Here is a 22,870-nt window from a genome sequence, read left to right as displayed (position 1 = left end):
TGGTGTAGCCTACATTATCATTCCATTTAATTACTTTTTATTTATTTTACTAGGCAAGTCAGTTAAGAACAAATTCTTATTATCAATGACGGCCTAGGAACAGTGGGTTAACTGCCTGTTCAGGGGCAGAACGACAGATTTGTACCTTGTCAGCTCGGGGATTTGAACTTGCAACCTTCCAGTTACTAGTCCAATGCTCTAACCACTAGGCTACCCTGCCGCCCCAATTGTTTAATTTACCTTCATTTTCGTCCTCTGTAAACTCCTTCACGACCACGGCGTTGTTGCCGAGTATCATTAGTAATATATAATATAGTAATATGTAATATATATATATAGTAATATATATAATATATATATATATAGTAATATATATAATATATATATATATAGTAATATATATAATATATATATATATAGTAATATATATAATATATATATATATAGTAATATATATAATATATATATATATAGTAATATATATAATATATATATATATAGTAATATATATAATATATATATAGTAATATATATAATATATATATATATAGTAATATATATAATATATATATAGTAATATATATAATATATATATATATAGTAATATATATAATATATATATAGTAATATATATAATATATATATATATATATAGTAATATATAAGAAGACATGTAGGCTAATTTAAATGTTATGGAGCAATTTGACCCTGACACAGTGCAATACTTGGCTGTGACATCACACAGTTCTATGGCTAGTGCAGGAAATAGAGGAGGATATAGCCTACTATTGTACACTATTGTCCCTATTATAATTCTATGTACACTAATCTTCCAACATTATCATGGGTTGTAAGAACTGAATGTGACACATTTCAAGAATGAATCAAACCACTGTATTTTTGATTTATCAATATATTAGGTGCTTAGAGATCTCCAAACCTGTTGTGCCTTAATGAGAGTATTTAAAAAAAAAATGTATCTACCACTTGGTGTTGAAACAGAGACAAATATGCAGATATTTAAAATAAAAATTATATTATAAAAATGGATCCCTAATATTCTGAACCTGTCTCTCTATGTATTCTAGTCTGTCGACCATATTCATGTATTCTAATTAAATTCTAATTATTCTAATTAAAGGTACACTGTAAAGGGATGGGCTTAAGATAAATGTACTGAAAACTCTTTTGATCGAATACTCCACAAGAAAATCTGTTGGCCAGCGAGTGAGAGGGTTTGTAAGTGGTTGAATTACGTTTATTCAACGCTCGCAAGGGAACCACGCCTGCAAAGCCAGTTATGCATCTGCATAAGGTAAGTCTGAATACCAACTTCTGAGAAGTGCGTAGGAGAGGAATAAATTCCTAAGTCGGAATGGGTCCCTTGTGCATAAACACCTTCTTGTCTCTCTCCTCTTGGGTAGTGTCAGACCAGACAGACAGCTCCTGCTGGAAAGTGTCAGACCAGACAGACAGCTCCTCCTGGAAAGTGTCAGACCAGACAGACAGCTCCTCCTGGGTAGTGTCAGACCAGTCAGAGACAGACAGCTCCTCCTGGGAAGTGTCAGACCAGACAGAGACAGACAGCTCCTCCTGGGTAGTGTCAGACCAGACAGACAGCTCCTCCTGGGTAGTGTCAGACCAGACAGACAGCTCCTCCTGGGTAGTGTCAGACCAGACTGACAACTCCTCCTTGGTAGTGTCAGACCAGACAGACAGCTCCTCCTGGGTAGTGTCAGACCAGACAGACAGCTCCTCCTGGGTAGTGTCAAACCAGACAGACAGCTCTTCCTGGGTAGTGTCAGACCAGACAGACAGCTCCTCCTGGGTAGTGTCAGACCAGAGAGAGACAGACAGCTCTTCCTGGGTAGTGTCAGACCAGAGAGAGACAGACAGCTCTTCCTGGGTAGTGTCGGACCAGACAGACAGCTCCTCCTGGGAAGTGTCAGACCAGACAGACAGCTCTTCCTGGGTAGTGTCAGACCAGAGAGAGAGAGACAGCTCTTCCTGGGTAGTGTCAGACCAGACAGACAGTTCCTCTTAGGTAGTGTCAGACCAGAGAGAGACAGACAGCTCTTCCTGGGTAGTGTCAGATCAGACAGACAGCTCTTCCTGGGTAGTGTCAGACCAGACAGAGACAGACAGCTCCTCCTGGGTAGTGTCAAACCAGAGAGAGAGAGAGACAGCTCCTTCTGGGTAGTGTCAGACCAGAGAGAGAGAGACATCTCCTCCTGGGTAGTGTCAGACCAGAGAGAGAGAGACAGCTCCCAATGGGTAGTGTCAGACCAGACAGACAGCTCCCCGTGGGTAGTGTCAAACCAGACAGAGACCACACTTTGGCAGAAGCTGCCTGGATGACATTAAAGTTGGAGTCCAAGAGTCTTCTAAACAGCTTCTACCCCTAAGCCATAAGACTCCTGAACATCTAATCAAATGGCCACCCATTTGCTTTGCCCCCCTCCCCTCTCCTTTACACCGCTGCTACTCTCTGATGTTGTCATCTATCTATAGTCACTTAAATAACTCTACCCCTACACATTGACTCTGTACCGGTACCCCCTGTATATAGTCTCCACATTGACTCTGTAACGGTAACCCCTGTATATAGTCTCCACATTGACTCTGAGCCGGTACCCCATGTATATAGTCTCCACATTGACTCTGTACCGGTACCCCCTGTATATAGTCTCCACATTGACTCTGTACCGGTACCCCCTGTATATAGTCTCCACATTGACTCTGTACCGGTACCCCCTGTATATAGTCTCCACATTGACTCTGTACCGGTACCCGCCCGTATATAGCCTCCACATTGACTCTGTACCGGTACCCCCTGTATATAGCCTCCACATTGACTCTGTACCGGTACCCCCTGTATGTAGCCTCCACATAGACTCTGTACCGGTACCCCCTGTATATAGCCTCCACATTGACTCTGTACCGGTAACCCCTGTATATAGCCTCCACATTGACTCTGTACCGGTACCCCCTGTATATAACCTCCACATTGACTCTGTACCGGTACCCCCTGTATATAACCTCCACATTGACTCTGTACCGGTACCCCCTGTATGTAGCCTCCACATTGACTCTGTACCGGTACCCCCTGTATATAACCTCCACATTGACTCTGTACCGGTACCCCCTGTATATAGCCTCCACATTGACTCTGTACCGGTACCCCCTGTATATAGCCTCCACATTGACTCTGTACCGGTACCCCCTGTATATAGCCTCCACATTGACTCTGTACCGGTACCCCCTGTATGTAGCCTCCACATTGACTCTGTACCTGTACCCCCTGTATATAGCCTCCACATTGACTCTGTACCGGTACCCCCTGTATATAGCCTCCACATTGACTCTGTACCGGTACCTCCTGTATATAGCCTCCACATTGACTCTGTACCAGTACCCCCTGTATATAACCTCCACATTGACTCTGTACCGGTACCCCCTGTATATAGCCTCCACATTGACTCTGTACCGGTACCTCCTGTATATAGCCTCCACATTGACTCTGTACCAGTACCCCCTGTATATAACCTCCACATTGACTCTGTACCAGTACCCCCTGTATATAGTCTCCACATTGACTCTGTACCGGTACCCCCTGTATATAGTCTCCACATTGACTCTGTACCAGTACCCCCTGTATATAGCCTCCACATTGACTCTGTACCAGTACCCCCTGTATATAGCCTCCACATTGACTCTGTACCGGTACCCCCTGTATATAGCCTCCACATTGACTCTGTACCGGTACCCCCTGTATATAGTATCGCTATTGTTAATTTACTGCTGCTCTTTAATTGCTTGTTACTTTTATTTCTTATTCTGTTTTTATTTAACTGCATTGTTGGTTAGGGGCTCGTAAGTAAGCATTTCCCTGTAAGGTCTACACCTGTTGTATTAGGTGCATGTGACTAATCAAATGTGATTTGATTTGAGTACTGTATGGTGGTTACTATTTTCTCTCTCTCTCTCTCTCTCTCTCTCTCCCCCTCTCTCCCCCTCTCCCTCCACCTCTCCCTCCATCAATAATAGTTCAAGTGATTCTAGCTCTCTAATTGGTCATCCATTATTTACCCGTGGCTGTGATCCACAAGCAGTCCCGAGCAACATGTGGCTGTGATCCACAAGCAGTCCCGAGCAACATGTGGCTGTGATCCACAAGCAGTCCCGAGCAACATGTGGCTGTGATCCACAATCGAGAGGATTTCTATGTTTGTGCCTGCACTTTAGATCCTGTGCTATTTGTGTGCTGGGTATTCTGTATTGTATGGCCATCATTACAGGTCTATCACTTCTAATAGTATCATTTTTAATGACAGTCCTGTTGTGACTACTGCTGCAGACAGACAAGACATGCTCTGTCGGTGGTTTTCTGTTCAATCAGTGTTTGATGTTCAACTCCAGGGTCTCTACCTGCTATAAAGTCATTGATGTTCAACCTCAGGGTCTCTACCTGCTATAAAGTCATTGATGTTCAACCTCAGGGTCTCTACCTGCTATAAAGTCATTGATGTTGAACTCCAGGGTCTCTACCTGCTATAAAGTCCTTGATGTTCAACTCCAGGGTCTCTACCTGCTATAAAGTCCTTGATGTTCAACTCCAGGGTCTCTACCTGCTATAAAGTCCTTGATGTTCAACTCCAGGGTCTCTACCTGCTATAAAGTCCTTGATGTTCAACTCCAGGGTCTCTACCTGCTATAAAGTCATTGATGTTCAACTCCAGAGTCTCTACCTGTTATAAAGTCCTTGATGTTCAACTCCAGGGTCTCTACCTGCTATAAAGTCATTGATGTTCAACTCCAGGGTCTCTACCTGCTATAAAGTCCTTGATGTTCAACTCCAGGGTCTCTACCTGCTATAAAGTCCTTGATGTTCAACTCCAGGGTCTCTACCTGCTATAAAGTCATTAATGTTCAACTCCAGGGTCTCTACCTGCTGTAAAGTGCTGACGTGGCTGGGACTACAGACTACATAACAACACTATAGAATGTCTCCATGAAGACGACTTTAAAAAGGCTTAGCAGACAGACACAGATATGCTGTTCAAGCACCATCAACAGGTTGACCATAGCCTGTATCAACATTAGAATCCATCAACAGGTTGACCATAGCCTGTATCAACATTAGAATCCATCAACAGGTTGACCATAGCCTGTATCAACATTAGAATCCATCAACAGGTTGACCATAGCTTGTATCAACATTAGAATCCATCAACAGGTTGACCATAGCTTGTATCAACATTAGAATCCATCAACAGGTTGACCATAGCCTGTATCAACATTAGAATCCATCAACAGGTTGACCATAGCCTGTATCAACATTAGAATCCATCAACAGGTTGACCATAGCCTGTATCAACAATAGAATCCATCAACAGGTTGACCATAGCCTGTATCAACATTAGAATCGAAGCATCTCTGGGCTGGCTGCCAGCAACAGCTTGGATGTATCTCATTCTCAATCTCTTAAAAATCCTCCCTCTCATAATTTTCCCCCCTTCATCTGCACTGTTTGGAAAATGTTTAACCTGGTCAGTTCTTGCAGATCAGTGCGATGAAGGAGAGGATGGATTTTTAGAAAGAGCCACAGTGTGCTCTGTGTGTGTCATCACTGTCTTCATGGAGAGGCAGGAAACACACAGATTATGTCAGGTACTCCTCTGGTGGCCAACAGCGCCACCCGGTGGCTCAAGTCTTCTATTGCAACAACAAAAACGTTTTGTACACTACAGTATTGGAGACTACATTATCCACATAATTATTATTACTACACACTATCATACAAATATCTCAACCATTTAAATAAAAAGGCTTTTTTTTTTTTACTTGACAATTCACATAAATAAATCTATTATTAGTGCCATTGATTGATCAGAGTGCTTATCGAAGAACATGATTAGAGGAATGTACAATAACAATTAACCCTACATTTCCCATTGATCCATTTCTGAACAACGGTCAACAGATATCAACATATATAATGGCTTGCGGCACACCTGGGTAGTGTTCAATAGGTCACACCGTAGAAAAAAATGTTGCAACGGAAAACTACAATCTGTGCTCTCATTTTCAGGTAGTACCTTAGTACACATTCAGGCTGTACCTCCCTGTTTCAATTGTTTTTTTAACAGTTGTTTTCACTCTGCTTTTAAAAATGTTTTCCCAAATGAACACAACCCGGCTTGATAACAGCTGGTTTCACTCTGCTTTTAAAAATGTTTTCCCTAATGAACACAACCCGGCTTGGTAACAGCTGGTTGACAAAGCACAACAACGTTCCCTCTTATGTGTGTGTGTGTGTATTCCCTCTTGTCTGTGTGCCTTCCTCCATGACATCACAAGAGGATTCATCACCATGGCACTGTGTTGCCGGGGCCGGTTGCCAACGTGGGTATCACATCTATTTATAACACTAGGGGTCACCTGGACTGGCTGGGGAGCACTACCACACACACACACACACACACACACACACACACACACACACACACACACACACACACACACACACACACACACACACACACACACACACACACACACACACACACACACACACACACACACACACACACACACACACACACACATACACACACACGCTGCCTGATGATCAAACGCTAGCTGCTTGGCTTATCTGCGTTTAGATGAATCACCCCCTGCCTGCCTTCTAAGGCTGAATTCAAATGGAGAACCTCCTTCTTCGTTTGTGCCTCTGAGTGATGTAGGACGAGGACTGACATCAACATTGGTAGTGGCTCTGCTTAGGGCCATGGTTTTGTTTGGATTAGGGGCGATGTGGGGAAGGTTTTTTTAGAATAGAATGAAAGTGTGTTTAGGCTCAGAGATGTTCTATGTTATGGGGAGTGGGAGGGGGCTGTACAGCTAGGTGAACAGTAGACGGGGGGGCTTCGCTTTACAGCTAGGTGAACAGCAGAGAGAGGGGGGGGGGGCTTCGCTTTACAGCTAGGTGAACAGCAGAGAGAGGGGGGGGGGCTGTGCTTTAACGAAAAGGTGAACAGCAGAGATGGGGGGGCTGTGTTTTACAGCTAGGTGAACAGCAGAGAGAGGGGGGGCTTCGCTTTACAGATATGTGAACAGCAGAGAGAGGGGGGGCTGTGCTTTACGGATAGGTGAACAGCAGAGAGAGGGGGGGCTGTGCTTTACAGATATGTGAACAGCAGAGAGAGGGGGGGCTGTGCTTTACAGCTAGGTGAACAGCAGAGAGAGGGGGGGCTGTGCTTTACAGATATGTGAACAGCAGAGAGAGGGGGGGGGGGTCTGTGCTTTACGGATATGTGAACAGCAGAGAGGGGGGGGGGGGGCTGTGCTTTACGGATATGTAAACAGCAGAGAGGGGGGGGCTGTGCTTTACAGCTAGGTGAACAGCAGAGAGAGGGGGGGGGGCTGTGCTTTACAGCTAGGTGAACAGCAGAGAGAGGGGGGGCTGTGCTTTACAGCTAGGTGAACAGCAGAGAGAGGGGGGGGCTGTGCTTTACAGCTAGGTGAACAGCAGAGAGGGGGGGGGGGGGGCTGTGCTTTACAGCTAGGTGAACAGCAGAGAGAGGGGGGGCTGTGCTTTACAGATATGCTCTTTCTTTCTCTCTCTCTCTCTGTCTCTGGAGGGGTTGTGTTGTGTTGGGTTTGATAGATAGGGTTTCTTGTGCTTCAGTCAGTCAGATCGATCATAGTTCGGACTCTGGCGAATGAATATTCTGATAACCCGTCTTGGTCGGTGTCCCGGTACCATATCCAGCCGTGTTGGTCATCTCCTGGGCTCCGCCGGGCCCCAGGTAGGGGCGGTGAGAAGGCATGGGAGAGGGGCTGGGGCTGGGGGTGCCTTTACCGAGGATGAAGCGGGACTCGTTCTCCTCCTCTAGACCAGAGAGGTCCTTGGTCATGCCTTTACGGTAGGAGACGGACAGCTTGTTGGAGCCGTCAGAGAGCAGGTTGAAGTGGCGCGCGATGAAGACGCAGGGGAGAGGAAGCATGGCGGCGATGATGAGGGAGTAGGCCACGCCCAGAGCCCACGGAGGGTAGGAGAGGAACTTCTCCGACGCCTAGCAGAGGGAGAACGAGAGGGAGGAGAGAGGAGAGGGAGGACGAGGAAGAGGGGAGAGGAGGAGAGTGAAGATTGAGACATTGAGATACAGATTCAGAAAAGCTTTTAGTGTCCCAATATTGAGAAATTGGGTTTGCAACTGCATAAAAACACAAGAAAGAAGTGTATATGACGTACAAACACACGATAAACTGATTGGACAGTAAATACAAACACAAGATAAACTGATTGGACAGTAAATACAAACACAAGATAAACTGATTGGACAGTAAATACAAACACAAGATAAACTGATTGGACAGTAAATACAAACACACGATAAACTGATTGGACAGTAAATACAAACACAAGATAAACTGATTGGACAGTAAATACAAACACAAGATAAACTGATTGGACAGTAAATACAAACACACGATAAACTGATTGGACAGTAAATACAAACACACGATAAACTGATTGGACAGTAAATACAAACACAAGATAAACTGATTGGACAGTAAATACAAACACAAGATAAACTGATTGGACAGTAAATACAAACACAAGATAAACTGATTGGACAGTAAATACAAACACAAGATAAACTGATTGGACAGTAAATACAAACACACGATAAACTGATTGGACAGTAAATACAAACATAGATGGAATATACAGTTCCTTCAGATATGTTTCACACCCATTGACATTTTCCACATTTTGTTGTGTTATAAAGTGGGGTTCAAATGGATTTAATTGTCATCTTGGGTAAAAACATCTACACAAAATACTCTGCAATGTTAAAGTGGAAGACAAATTGGATAAGTATTCACCCCACTGAGTCAATACATTTTAGAATCCCCTTTGGCAGCGAGTACAGCTGTGAGTCTCTCTGGGTAAGTCTCTAGAGCCCTTCACGCCTGGATTGTACAACATTTGTCCGTTATTCTTTAGAAAAATCTTCAAGCTCTTCAAGGCCACTCAGGAACATTCAATGTTAGATTACTTGTTAGATATTACTGCACGGTCGGAACTAGAAGCAGAATCATTTCGCTACACTCACATGAACATCTGCTAACCATGTGTATGCGACCAATAAAATTTGATTTGATTTGAATGCCATCTTGGTAACCAACTCCAGTGTAGATTTGGCATTGTGTTTTAGGTTGAAATGTGAATTTGAAAGCAGACTGAATCAGGTTTTCCTCTAGGATTTTGCCTGTGCTTTGCTTTATTCTGTCATTTTTATTTTGGAATTTTACTCCCTAGTCCTTGCTGATGACAAGCATACTCATAACATGATGCAGCCACCACCACGAATGAAAATATGAAGAGTGGTACTCAGTGATGTGTTGTGTTGGATTTGTCCCAAACATAATGCTTAGTATTCAGGACTAAAAAGTTAATTTTCTTTGCAATATTTTTTTTTATAGTGCAAACAGGATGCATATTGTTCCAAACAGGATGCATATTGTTCCAAACAGGATGCATATTGTTCCAAACAGGATGCATATTGTTCCAAACAGGATGCATATTGTTCCAAACAGGATGCATGTTTTGGTATGTTATTATTCTTACTCTCTGGCAACTAAGTTAGAAAGTGACCGGGTGTGTTGATACACCATCAAAAACCTAATTAATAACTTGACCCTTTTACTGTTCAAAAGCATATCCAGTATCCACTTTTTTTGGTATGTTGTCACACATCTACCAGTCGGGTGCCCGACTTCTTTGCGAGGCATTGGTTGAATCTGTGCTTGATATTCACTACTGGATTGAGGGACCTTACAGAATAATTGTATGTTTGGGGTATAGAAATGGGGTAGTGATTAAAACATCACGTTAAACACCTTTTTATTGAACACAGAATGAGTCCATGCAAATTATTATGTGATTTTACAACTTATTAAGCACATTTTTAATTCTGAACTTATTTAGGTTTGCCATAACAAAGGGGATGAATACTTACTGACTCAAGACATTTCAGCTTTTTTCAATTTTTGAAATAAATTTAATTAACAATTTTACAAAGCGAATTAAAAAGGGTGTGAATTCTTTTAAAGACACTTTGTATAAAGTGAAGCAGTCCGTGACGAGGAAGATGAGGGTGAGTTAACCATTGACCAAGAGGAGATCGTTTTAAAGGGACAGTGTGTGAAAACAAAAGATGCTTCAAAGAGAACCGTGCCGTCCGGGCTCGAAGGACCATGAAAAAGATTGACACTATTGTAGCCATTGGACTAAGAGTGAGATTCCAGTTAGGTGAAATGGGATGGATTAGCACAAATGCGTTAGAGCTAAACTGGTGTAACAAAGGTAAAGATTCACTGACCAGTTCCTGCACCCAGGCATTGTACCCAGCAGGACTGACGGACATCTCTATCACAGTGGCAACGATGAGCACGGTGAGACAGGCAGGAGATACGTACTTCCACATATAGAAATAGAAAGAGTAAGGTCTGAAACCCAACATGTCCTCTAGGTCCTGCATGAACCTGAGAGAGAGAGAGAGAGAGAGAGAGAGAGAGAGAGAGAGAGAGAGAGAGAGAGAGAGAGAGAGAGAAGAGAGAGAGAAGAGAGAGAGAGAGAGTGAGAGAGAGAGAGAGAGAGAGACAGAAAGAGAGAGAGGAAGGATGGATGGATGGACGGATGGATGGACGGAAGGAAGGAAGGAAGGAAGGAAGGAAGGAAGGAAGGAAGGAAGGAAGGAAGGAGATTAAGGTGGGGATGAACAAAAGAGAATTTTGAACACAATCAATTTTACAAAGCTATTTCTCCTAGGCACTGCTGTAAGGTAATATGTACGTTCCTTGTGTCATGTTACGCATCCAGTACCTCTTAGTGCCGTAGATCCAGGCTACAGATATATTCTCCAGCATAACCACCACAGTGAGAGGCAGGCCAGCTGAGTAGTCATCAAACATGGTCACAAAGTAGTTCCCGGAGCGCTGGACGAACAGCAGGCCACAGAAGAACGCCACAATGCAACAACCAACTGAGAAGGAAGGAGGAGGAAGAGGAGGAAGAGGAGGAGGAAACATTAATAATCATACCTACAGACCACAAAAGAAGACTACGATGCAACTGCCTACTGAGAGAGGAGGACTAGAGAAAGAAAGATGTCAGGCTGATTATATGACTACATTTCGGATGCTTACCAATTCAAAGTAAGGCATACAACATACAGTGCCTTGCGAAAGTATTCGGCCCCCTTGAACTTTGCGACCTTTTGCCACATTTCAGGCTTCAAACATAAAGATATAAAACTGTATTTTTTTGTGAAGAATCAACAACAAGTGGGACAAAATCATGAAGTGGAACAATATTTATTGGATATTTCAAACTTTTTTAACAAATCAAAAACTGAAAAATTGGGCGTGCAAAATTATTCAGCCCCTTTACTTTCAGTGCAGCAAACTCTCTCCAGAAGTTCAGTGAGGATCTCTGAATGATCCAATGTTGACCTAAATGACTAATGATGATAAATACAATCCACCTGTGTGTAATCAAGTCTCCGTATAAATGCACCTGCACTGTGATAGTCTCAGAGGTCCGTTAAAAGCGCAGAGAGCATCATGAAGAACAAGGAACACACCAGGCAGGTCCAAGATACTGTTGTGAAGAAGTTTAAAGCCGGATTTGGATACAAAAAGATTTCCCAAGCTTTAAACATCCCAAGGAGCACTGTGCAAGCGATAATATTGAAATGGAAGGAGTATCAGACCACTGCAAATCTACCAAGACCTGGCCGTCCCTCTAAACTTTCAGCTCATACAAGGAGAAGACTGATCAGAGATGCAGCCAAGAGGCCCATGATCACTCTGGATGAACTGCAGAGATCTACAGCTGAGGTGGGAGACTCTGCCCATAGGACAACAATCAGTCGTATATTGCACAAATCTGGCCTTTATGGAAGAGTGGCAAGAAGAAAGCCATTTCTTAAAGATATCCATAAAAAGTGTCGTTTAAAGTTTGTCACAAGCCACCTGGGAGACACACCAAACATGTGGAAGAAGGTGCTCTGGTCAGATGAAACCAAAATTGAACTTTTTGGCAACAATGCAAAACGTTGTGTTTGGCGTAAAAGCAACACAGCTGAACACACCATCCCCACTGTCAAACATGGTGGTGGCAGCATCATGGTTTGGGCCTGCTTTTCTTCAGCAGGGACAGGGAAGATGGTTAAAATTGATGTGAAGATGGATGGAGCCAAATACAGGACCATTCTGGAAGAAAACCTGATGGAGTCTGCAAAAGACCTGAGACTGGGACGGAGATTTGTCTTCCAACAAGACAATGATCCAAAACATAAAGCAAAATCTGCAATGGAATGGTTCAAAAATAAACATATCCAGGTGTTAGAATGGCCAAGTCAAAGTCCAGACCTGAATCCAATCGAGAATCTGTGGAAAGAACTGAAAACTGCTGTTCACAAATGCTCTCCATCCAACCTCACTGAGCTCGAGCTGTTTTGCAAGGAGGAATGGGAAAAAATGTCAGTCTCTCGATGTGCAAAACTGATAGAGACATACCCCAAGCGACTTACAGCTGTAATCGCAGCAAAAGGTGGCGCTACAAAGTATTAACTTAAGGGGGCTGAATAATTTTGCACGCCCAATTTTTCAGTTTTTGATTTGTTAAAAAAGTTTGAAATATCCAATAAATGTCGTTCCACTTCATGATTGTGTCCCACTTGTTGTTGATTCTTCACAAAAAAATACAGTTTTATATCTTTATATTTGAAGCCTGAAATGTGGCAAAAGGTCGCAAAGTTCAAAGGGGCCGAATACTTTCGCAAGGCACTGTATAGTCTCTTTCAACAGCCATTGGCTGACCTTTGACTTCTGACTGATAAAGAATCCTCCAACCAACCAATAGAAGCCTTACCACAGAGGAACTCCTTGCGGATCTTGGGGAAGGCGTCCAGTACAGGTGTGGTGATCCCTGTCATGGTGCCGATCATGGACCCCAGCCCCAGGTTAATCAGCATGAAGAAGAACATGACAGACCAGAAGGGAGAGGCAGGGAAGTGGGTCATGGCCTCAGTGAAGGCGATGAAGGCCAGGCCTGTTCCCTGCACTGCCTAGAGAAAGAGAGAGGGAGGGAAAGAGTGATGTTTTATCCATGTGTCCTCACTGTATTTCACTTCATATAATGAGACGACTGTTTTTCCATCTAAAAGTGGTTGTAGATGATGTTGGAAGTGCTTTGGGTGTTGATAAGAGTATGAAATCTCTACTTTATAGGCTAGTTCCCCAGACCCTAAGCAGGACTAGAAAAATCAGGACTATAGATTTACATCAAAGGCCACAAAAATATATATACACTGCTCAAAAAAATAAAGGGAACACTAAAATAACACATCCTAGATCTGAATGAATGACTTTTTTCTTTACATAGTTGAATGTGCTGACAACAAAATCACACAAAAATTATTTTGATTTCACAGAAGTGTGATTGACTTGGAGTTACATTGTGTTGTTTAAGTGTTCCCTTTATTTTTTTGAGCAGTGTATTTCTTGTGAAAATGTAAAAAAATAAAAATAATTCACCTCTAAACCAAATCAGACCAACATACCTTGTTGATTTCATCCTCCAGTATACGGGGTCCAGACCCAACATACCTTGTTGAGTTTGACCTCCAGTATACAGGGATCCAGACCCAATATACCTTGTTGATTTCATCCTCCAGTATACAGGGGTCCAGACCCAACATACCTTGTTGAGTTCATCCTCCAGTATACAGGGGTCCAGACCCAACATATCTTGTTGATTTCGTCCTCCAGTATACGGGGTCCAGACCCAACATACCTTGTTGATTTCGTCCTCCAGTATACGGGGTCCAGACCCAACATACCTTGTTGAGTTCGTCCTCCAGTACACAGGGGTCCAGTCCAAGCTGACTGAAGCTGTCCTCCCTGACAGTCTTGATCACTCCATACATCTCCTGATAGTCCACAGCTGACAGGTGAGAGAAGTTGACATGGGGAGGGATCAGATCATGGCTCAACACACCTGTGTTCAGGTAACCTAGGATCTTCTCACCATTCCTGTAGAAAGGAGGAGAGCGGAGAGGAGGAAAGTGTTAGTGTTAATTGTGAGATAGTGATTTCATCTAGCTGCATTCATAGTAACAGGTAGGAAAGACCGAGTGGGTAGGGATAGTGCTGAAAAAGATTGACTCTATTTTACAATGACAATAGATGGTTGGTTAAGCTATTTGAGCTTGACAAAATTATTAGAGTTTGGCGCTTGAGGGTGACTGCACTTGAAGAAAGGTTAAAGGTTAAAAGTTCTTGAAATGTTCTGTATTGATTGACCTTCATGTCTTAAAGTAATGATGGACTGTCGTTTCTCTGCTTATTTGAGCTGTTCTTGCCATAATATGGACTTGTCTTTCACCAAATAGGGCTATCTTCTGTATACCACCCCTACCTTGTCAAAACACAACTGATTTGCTCAAACACATTAAGAAGGAAAGAAATTTGACAAATGAACTTTTAACAAGGCACACCTGTTAATTGAAATGCATTCCAGGTGAGTAGCTCATGAAGCTGGTTGAGAGAATGCCAAGAGTGTGCAAAGCTGTCATCAAGGCAACGGGTGGCTACTTTGAAGAATCTCAAGTATAAAATATATTAAAATTTGTTTAACACTTTTTTGGTTACTACATGATTCCATATGTGTTATTTCATAGTTTTGAAGTTTTCACTATTATTCTACAATGTAGAAATAAAGAAAAACTCTTGAATGAGTAGGTGTTCAAAACTTTGGACCGGTAGTGTATATATACACAGTTGAAGTCGGAAGTTTACATACACTTAGGTTGGAGTCGTTAAAACTTGTTTTTTAACCACTCCACTAATTTCTTGTTAACAAACACAGTTTATCTCACTTATAATTCACTGTATCACAATTCCAGTGGGTCAGAAGTTTACATACACTAAGTTGACTGTGCCTTTAAACAGCAAAATTCCAGAAAATAATGCTATGGCTTTAGAAGCTTCTGATAGGCTAATTGACATAATTTGAGTCAATTGGAGGTGTACCTGTGGATGTATTTCAAGGCCTACCTTCAAACTCAGTGCGTCTTTGCTTGACATCATGGGAAAATCAAAAGAAATCAGCCAAGACCTCAGGAAAAAAAATTGTAGACCTCCACAAGTCTGGTTCATCCTTGTGAGCAATTTCCAAATGCCTGAAGGTACCACGTTCATCTGTACAAACAATAGTACGCAAGTATAAACACCATGGGACCACGCAGCCGTCATACCGCTCAGGAAGGAGAAATGTTCTTTCTCCTAGAGATGAATGTACTTTGCTGCGAAAAGTGCAAATCAATCCCAGAACAACAGCAAAGGACCTTGTGAAGATGCTGGAGGAAACAGGTACAAAAGTATCTATATCCACAGTAAAATGGGTCCTATATCGACATAACCTGAAAGGCCGCTCAGCAAGGAAGAAGCCTCTGCTCCAAAACCGCCATAAAGAAGCCAGTCTGGCTTGCAACTGCACATGGGGTCAAAGATTGTACTTTTTGGAGAAATGTCCTCTGGTTTGATGAAACAAAAATAGAACTGTTTGGCCATAATGACCATCGTTATGTTTGCAAGGTGAAGAACACCATCCCAAAAGTGCAGCACTAGGGAGGCAGCATCATGTTGTGGGGGTGCTTTGCTGCAGGAGGAACAGGCACTTCACAGATGGCATCATGAGGGATGGAAATGATGTGGATATATTGAAGCAACATCTCAAGACATCACTCAGGAAGGTAAAGCTTGGTCGCAAATGGGTCTTCCAAATGGACAATGATCCCAAGCATACTTCCAAAGTTGACAACAAAGTCAAGGTATTGGAGTGGCCATCACAAAGCCCTGACCTCAATCCTATAGACAATTTGTGGACAGAACTGAAAAAGTGTGTGCGAGCAAGGAGGCCTACAAACCTGACTCAGTTACACCAGCTCTGTCAGGAGGAATGGGCTAAAATTCAACCAAGTTATTGTGGGAAGCTTGTGGAAGGCTCCCCAAAACATTTGACCCAAGTTCTACAATTTAAAGGCAATGCTACCAAATACTAATTGAGTGTATGTAAACGTCTGACCCACTGGGAATGTGATAAAAAAAAGCTGAAATAAATAATTCTCTCTAGTATTATTCTGACATTACACATTCTTAAAATAAAGTGGTGATCCTAACTGACCTAAAACAGGGAATTTTACTAGGATTAAATGTCAGGAATTGTGAAAAACGGACTTTAAATGTATTTGACTAAGGTGTATGTAAACTTCCGACTTCAACTGTATATTTATATATATATATATAATTTATAAGTCAAAAAATGGATGTAGCAACTACAGATTGCCCCTTTAAGTTTATCAAACGTGTACAAGTTTGAGCATGTGTCCATTAGGCCTTTTTATCAGCATGAATTAGATTGAGCAATGAAAGCTCCACTTTTATCCCATAGGCTGGGATCCACACTATACAGCTGTTATTCTATAGGCTGGGATCCGCACTATGCAGCTGTTATCCCATAGGTTGGGATCTGCACTATGCAGCTGTTATCCCATAGGCTGGGATCCACACTATGCAGCTGTTATTCTATAGGCTGGGATCCACACTATGCAGCTGTTATTCTATAGGCTGGGATCTGCACTATGCAGCTGTTATCCCATAGGCTGGGATCCACACTATGCAGCTGTTATTCTATAGGCTGGGATCCACACTATGCAGCTGTTATCCCATAGGCTGGGATCCACACTATGCAGCTGTTATTCTATAGGCTGGGATCCACACTATGCAGCTGTTATCCCATAGGCTGGGATCCGCACTATGCAGCTGTTATCCCATAGGCTGGGATCCACACTATGCAGCTGTTATTCTATAGGCTGGGATCCACACTATGCAGCTGTTATCCCATAGGCTGGGATCCTCACTATGCAGCTGTTATTCTATAGGCTGGGATCCGCACTATACAGCTGTTATTCTATAGGCTGGGATCCACACTATGCAGCTGTTATTCTATAGGCTGGGATCCACACTATGCAGCTGTTATCCCATAGGCTGGGATCCACACTATGCAGCTGTTATTCTATAGGCTGGGATCCACACTATGCAGCTGTTACCCCATAGGCTGGGATCCACACTATGCAGCTGTTATCCCATAGGCTGGGATCTGCACTATGCAGCTGTTATTCTATAGGCTGGGATCCACACTATGCAGCTGCGATCCCATAGGCTGGGATCCACACTATGCAGCTGTTATCCCATAGGCTGGGATCCACACTATGCAGCTGTTATCCCATAGTGGTCTCTGACTTGTGGTTAGACTCGCTCAGGTGGAACAAACTTAAACTTGTTCCTTTTATCAATGCTGATTTGAATGTCACTGAGAAAACAGAGAACGGTCAAATATTTTTTTTCCCAAACATCCTTTCTGAATTTAAAAGTAATCCTCGAAGTAATCATCTAGTTTTTCAAAAGTATGTGTAATCTGATTAGAATATTTTTGCTGGTAACATAACGGATTACAGTTACCGTTTTTTTTTTTTTGTAATCCCTTACATGTAACAGATTACATGTAATACATTACTCCCCAACCCTGCCAAAAAACACATCATATTAAGTCAATATTCAAGAGGAACGACTCATTATACAGTAGATTAACTCTAGAAGACAGCACAAACATATCTGGGATAAAATATACTCACTCCACAACACATTTCTCGTTCATGATGTTGGCCTTGAACCCCAGCACGGCGAACACCACCAGCGTAGCCAGGATGGAGGTGATGAAGTTGATGATAGAGACCAGCGCTGCGTCAAAGTGACAGTTGTTGTCCCGCTTGTTGTAGCTGGAGAAGGCTATGACCCCTCCGAACCCCAGGCCCAGAGCGAAGAACACCTGGGTGGCTGCCTCCCTCCATACTTGGGGCTCCAGCATCTTCTCCAACTGGGGTTAGAGGTCAGAGGTAACTATGTAATGTTCTACACAATCATGGCCTGTCCTTTTGCACTTAACAAGAGGAGTAAGACATTATCTAGTGCGAGTACCTAAGTCAGCCATTGGAGGGAGACAACAACCACAATTTCACACTTTCAGTCTGACGTCACTCTAGGGACCCAGACATCCAGCACGGAATATTGAATACATGAATTATGGTTGAGTGTCATTCAAAGAAAAGGTTTCACTAAAACACTCCTCTATCTAGCTATCTAAGAGTGAGGATCAACGTTCCTATCCCTGCAAAGAATGGGATGCAAGAGGAACAAAAGACTGCAGGACAAACACAGCCCTGAGACTAGAGTTTCCCTACATAGAATCCAGTCCAGACAGACAAACAGACAGTGTCCTGAGACTAGAGATTCCCTACATAGAATCCAGTCCAGACAGACAAACAGACAGTGCCCTGAGACTAGAGTTTCCCTACATAGAATCCAGTCCAGACAGACAAACAGACAGTGCCCTGAGACTAGAGTTTCCCTACATAGAATCCAGTCCAGACAGACAAACAGACAGTGCCCTGAGACTAGAGTTTCCCTACATAGAATCGAGTCCAGACAGACAAACAGACAGTGCCCTGAGACTAGAGTTTCCCTACATAGAATCCAGTTCAGACAGACAAACAGACAGTGCCCTGAGACTAATTTCCCTACATAGAATCCAGTCCAGACAGACAAACAGACAGTGCCCTGAGACTAGTTTCCCTACATAGAATCCAGTCCAGACAGACAAACAGACAGTGCCCTGAGACTAGAGTTTCCCTACATAGAATCCAGTCCAGACAGACAAACAGACAGTGCCCTGAGACTAGAGTTTCCCTACATAGAATCCAGTCCAGACAGACAAACAGACAGTGCCCTGAGACTAGAGTTTCCCTACATAGAATCCAGTTCAGACAGACAAACAGACAGTGCCCTGAGACTAATTTCCCTACATAGAATCCAGTCCAGACAGACAAACAGACAGTGCCCTGAGACTAGTTTCCCTACATAGAATCCAGTCCAGACAGACAAACAGACAGTGCCCTGAGACTAGAGTTTCCCTACATAGAATCCAGTCCAGACAGACAAACAGACAGTGCCCTGAGACTAGAGTTTACCTACATAGAATCCAGTCCAGACAGACAAACAGACAGTGCCCTGAGACTAGAGTTTCCCTACATAGAATCCAGTCCAGACAGACAAACAGACAGTGCCCTGAGACTAGTTTCCCTACATAGAATCCAGTCCAGACAGACAAACAGACAGTGCCCTGTGACTCAAACTGCCATATAAGGAAACCTTTCTCTCCTCTCAGAATGTGATGCTCTGTACCAATGCTCTCTAGTCTGAGTGTGATGACAGCCACTCTGTAGTCTGAGTGTTATGACAGCCGCTCTCTAGTCTGATGACAGCCACTCTCTAGTCTGAGTGTGATGACAGCCACTCTGTAGTCTGAGTGTGATGACAGCCATAGCCCTGTGTTTGAGAAGGAGTCGGAAATAGTGCTGGATGGCTGTGTTGGATGCCGAATGGCTGTGTTGGATATCGGATGGCTGTGTTGGATATCGGATGGCTGTGTTGGATATCGGATGGCTGTGTTGGATATCAGATGGCTGTGTTGGATATCAGATGGCTGTGTTGGATATCGGATGGCTGTGTTGGATGCCGAATGGCTGTGTTGGATATCGGATGGCTGTGTTGGATATCGGATGGCTGTGTTGGATATCGGATGGCTGTGTTGGATATCAGAAGGCTGTGTTGGATATCAGATGGCTGTGTTGGATATCGGATGGCTGTGTTGGATATCGGATGGCTGTATTGGATGGCTGTGTTGGATATCGGATGGCTGTGTTGGATGGTTGTGTTGGATATCAGATGGCTGTGTTGGATATCGGATGGCTGTGTTGGATATCGGATGGCTGTGTTGGATATCAGATGGCTGTGTTGGATATCAGATGGCTGTGTTGGATATCAGATGGTTGTGTTGGATGTTGGATGTCTGTGTTGGATATCAGATGGCTGTGTTGGATATCGGATGGCTGTGTTGGATATCGGATGGCTGTATTGGATATCAGATGGCTGTGTTGGATATCGGATGTCTGTGTTGGATATCAGATGGCTGTGTTGGATATCGGATGGCTGTGTTGGATATCGGATGGCTGTGTTGGATATCAGATGGCTGTGTTGGATATCAGATGGCTGTGTTGGATATCAGATGACTGTGTTGGATATCAGATGGCTGTGTTGGATATCAGATGGCTGTGTTGGATATCGGATGGCTGTGTTGGATGTTGGATGGCTGTGTTGGATATCAGATGGCTGTGTTGGATATCAGATGGCTGTGTTGGATATTGGATGGCTGTGTTGGATATCGGATGGCTGTGTTGGATATCAGATGGCTGTGTTGGATATCAGATGGCTGTGTTGGATATCGGATGTCTGTGTTGGATGTCAGATGGTTGTGTTGGATATCAGATGGCTGTGTTGGATATCAGATGGCTGTGTTGGATATCGGATGGCTGTGTTGGATATCGGATGGCTGTATTGGATGGCTGTGTTGGATATCGGATGGCTGTGTTGGATATCAGATGGCTGTGTTGGATATCGGATGGCTGTGTTGGATATCGGATGGCTGTGTTGGATATCGGATGGCTGTGTTGGATATCAGATGGCTGTGTTGGATATCGGATGGCTGTGTTGGATATCGGATGGCTGTGTTGGATATCAGATGGCTGTGTTGGATATCGGATGTCTGTGTTGGATATCAGATGGCTGTGTTGGATATCAGATGGCTGTGTTGGATATCAGATGGCTGTGTTGGATATCAGATGGCTGTGTTGGATATCAGATGGCTGTGTTGGATATCAGATGTCTGTGTTGGATATCAGATGGTTGTGTTGGATATCAGATGGCTGTGTTGGATATCAGATGGCTGTGTTGGATATCGGATGGCTGTGTTGGATATCGGATGGCTGTGTTGGATATCGGATGGCTGTGTTGGATATCGGATGGCTGTGTTGGATATCAGATGGCTGTGTTGGATATCGGATGTCTGTGTTGGATATCAGATGGCTGTGTTGGATATCGGATGGCTGTGTTGGATATCAGATGGCTGTGTTGGATATCAGATGGCTGTGTTGGATATCTTATGGCTGTGTTGGATGTTGGATGGCTGTATTGGATATCAGATGGCTGTGTTGGATATCGGATGTCTGTGTTGGATATCAGATGGCTGTGTTGGATATCAGATGGCTGTGTTGGATATCGAATGGCTGTGTTGGATATCGGATGGCTGTGTTGGATGGTTGTGTTGGATATCAGATGGCTGTGTTGGATATCGGATGTCTGTGTTGGATATCAGATGGCTGTGTTGGATATCAGATGGCTGTGTTGGATGTTGGATGGCTGTGTTGGATATCAGATGGCTGTGTTGGATATCGGATGGCTGTGTTGGATATCGGATGGCTGTGTTGGATGTTGGATGGCTGTATTGGATGGCTGTGTTGGATGGCTGTGTTGGATGGCTGTGTTGGATGGCTGTGTTGGATATCAGATGGCTGTGTTGGATATCGGATGGCTGTGTTGGATATCAGATGGCTGTGTTGGATGTTGGATGGCTGTGTTGTACCTTCGGATACACAACATGCAGGTGAGTTGAATCTGTGGAGCTGTAATTCTCAGTACCATAGATAAAGGATGGTGTGTGTGTGTTTACCTTTAGTGTTGCGAGTGTGAATGTGTGTGAATGTGTGTGTGTGTGTACATTTGGTGTGTGTGTGTGTGTGTACCTTTGGGGTGAACATGTGAGCGATGCCGTCAACAGATCCTTTGAGCATCAGGCCTCTGACGAGGAAACAGATCAACACCACGTAGGGGAAGAGAGAGCTGAAGTACATCACCTGATAGGAGCAAAAATACACACACACACCGTCATAAAGTATATCACCTGAGAGGGGCGACAGACAGAGGACTGTACACACGTCACACTGTTACCATGGACACCACCACACTGTTACCATGGACACAACCACACTGTTACCATGGACACAACCACACTGTTACCATGGAAACCACCACACTGTTACCATGGACACACCAACGCTGTTACCATGGAAACCACCACGCCATTACCACGGACACTACCATACTGCCTCAAACTAGTCTGGCATCACAGTGAAGAGGGACCATATTGTGATGCTTCGAACAGACAGAGACACTGAGACAGACACGTGCATACAGATGTATGAATGCACATACACACACACACACACACACACACACACACACACACACACACACACACACACACACACACACACACACACGTAGTTTACTAAAGTTCCCGGAAATCTTCAAAATGTGGGTAATTAACATAAACTCTATGGCAATCTATCATAACTTTGGTAATTTATAGTTGAATAATAGCCCCATGTTAAAAGGTTGTATCCCTCTATACAGGGCATTACTTTAGACCATGGCCCCTGCTCTTTCCATGACATAGACTGACCAGGTGAATCCAAGTGAAAGCCATGATCCCTTATTGATGTCAATTGTTAAATCCACTTCAATCAGTGTAGATGAAGGGGAGGAGACAGGTTAATTAAAGAAGGATTTTTAAGCCTTGAGACAATTGAGACATGGATTGTGTACGTGTGCCATTCAGAGGGTGATTGGGCAACACAAAAGATTTAAGTGGCTTTGAATGGGGTATGGTAGTAGGGGCCAGGTGCACCGGTTTGTGTCAAGAACTGCAACGCTGCTGGGTTTTTCACGCTCAACAGTTTCCCGTGTGTATCAAGAATGGTCCATAACCCAAAGAACA

General features: G+C 43.5%; 1 protein-coding gene across 1 annotated transcript in view; it reads right to left on the bottom strand.

The window, feature by feature from the left end:
- Positions 1-7,569: 7,569 nt before the first annotated feature.
- Positions 7,570-22,870, bottom strand: part of LOC110491175 (sodium-dependent neutral amino acid transporter SLC6A17-like) — a 47,867-nt gene continuing 32,566 nt past the window's right edge. The window contains exons 6-12 of the mRNA XM_036947725.1: positions 21,837-21,947; positions 17,775-18,016; positions 13,920-14,112; positions 12,950-13,145; positions 10,898-11,057; positions 10,395-10,557; positions 7,570-8,078 (exon numbers count right to left, since the gene is read on the bottom strand). Coding sequence (XP_036803620.1) covers positions 7,704-8,078; positions 10,395-10,557; positions 10,898-11,057; positions 12,950-13,145; positions 13,920-14,112; positions 17,775-18,016; positions 21,837-21,947 — 1,440 coding nt within the window. The 3' untranslated portion in view covers positions 7,570-7,703. The remainder of the gene's footprint in view (positions 8,079-10,394; positions 10,558-10,897; positions 11,058-12,949; positions 13,146-13,919; positions 14,113-17,774; positions 18,017-21,836; positions 21,948-22,870) is intronic.

Source organism: Oncorhynchus mykiss, chromosome 16 (assembly GCF_013265735.2).
Source record: "Oncorhynchus mykiss isolate Arlee chromosome 16, USDA_OmykA_1.1, whole genome shotgun sequence".
In the NCBI taxonomy this organism is placed as follows: Eukaryota; Metazoa; Chordata; class Actinopteri; order Salmoniformes; family Salmonidae; genus Oncorhynchus; species Oncorhynchus mykiss.
Note: the sequence above shows the minus strand (reverse complement) of the source record. Positions and strands in the feature narration are given on the sequence as shown.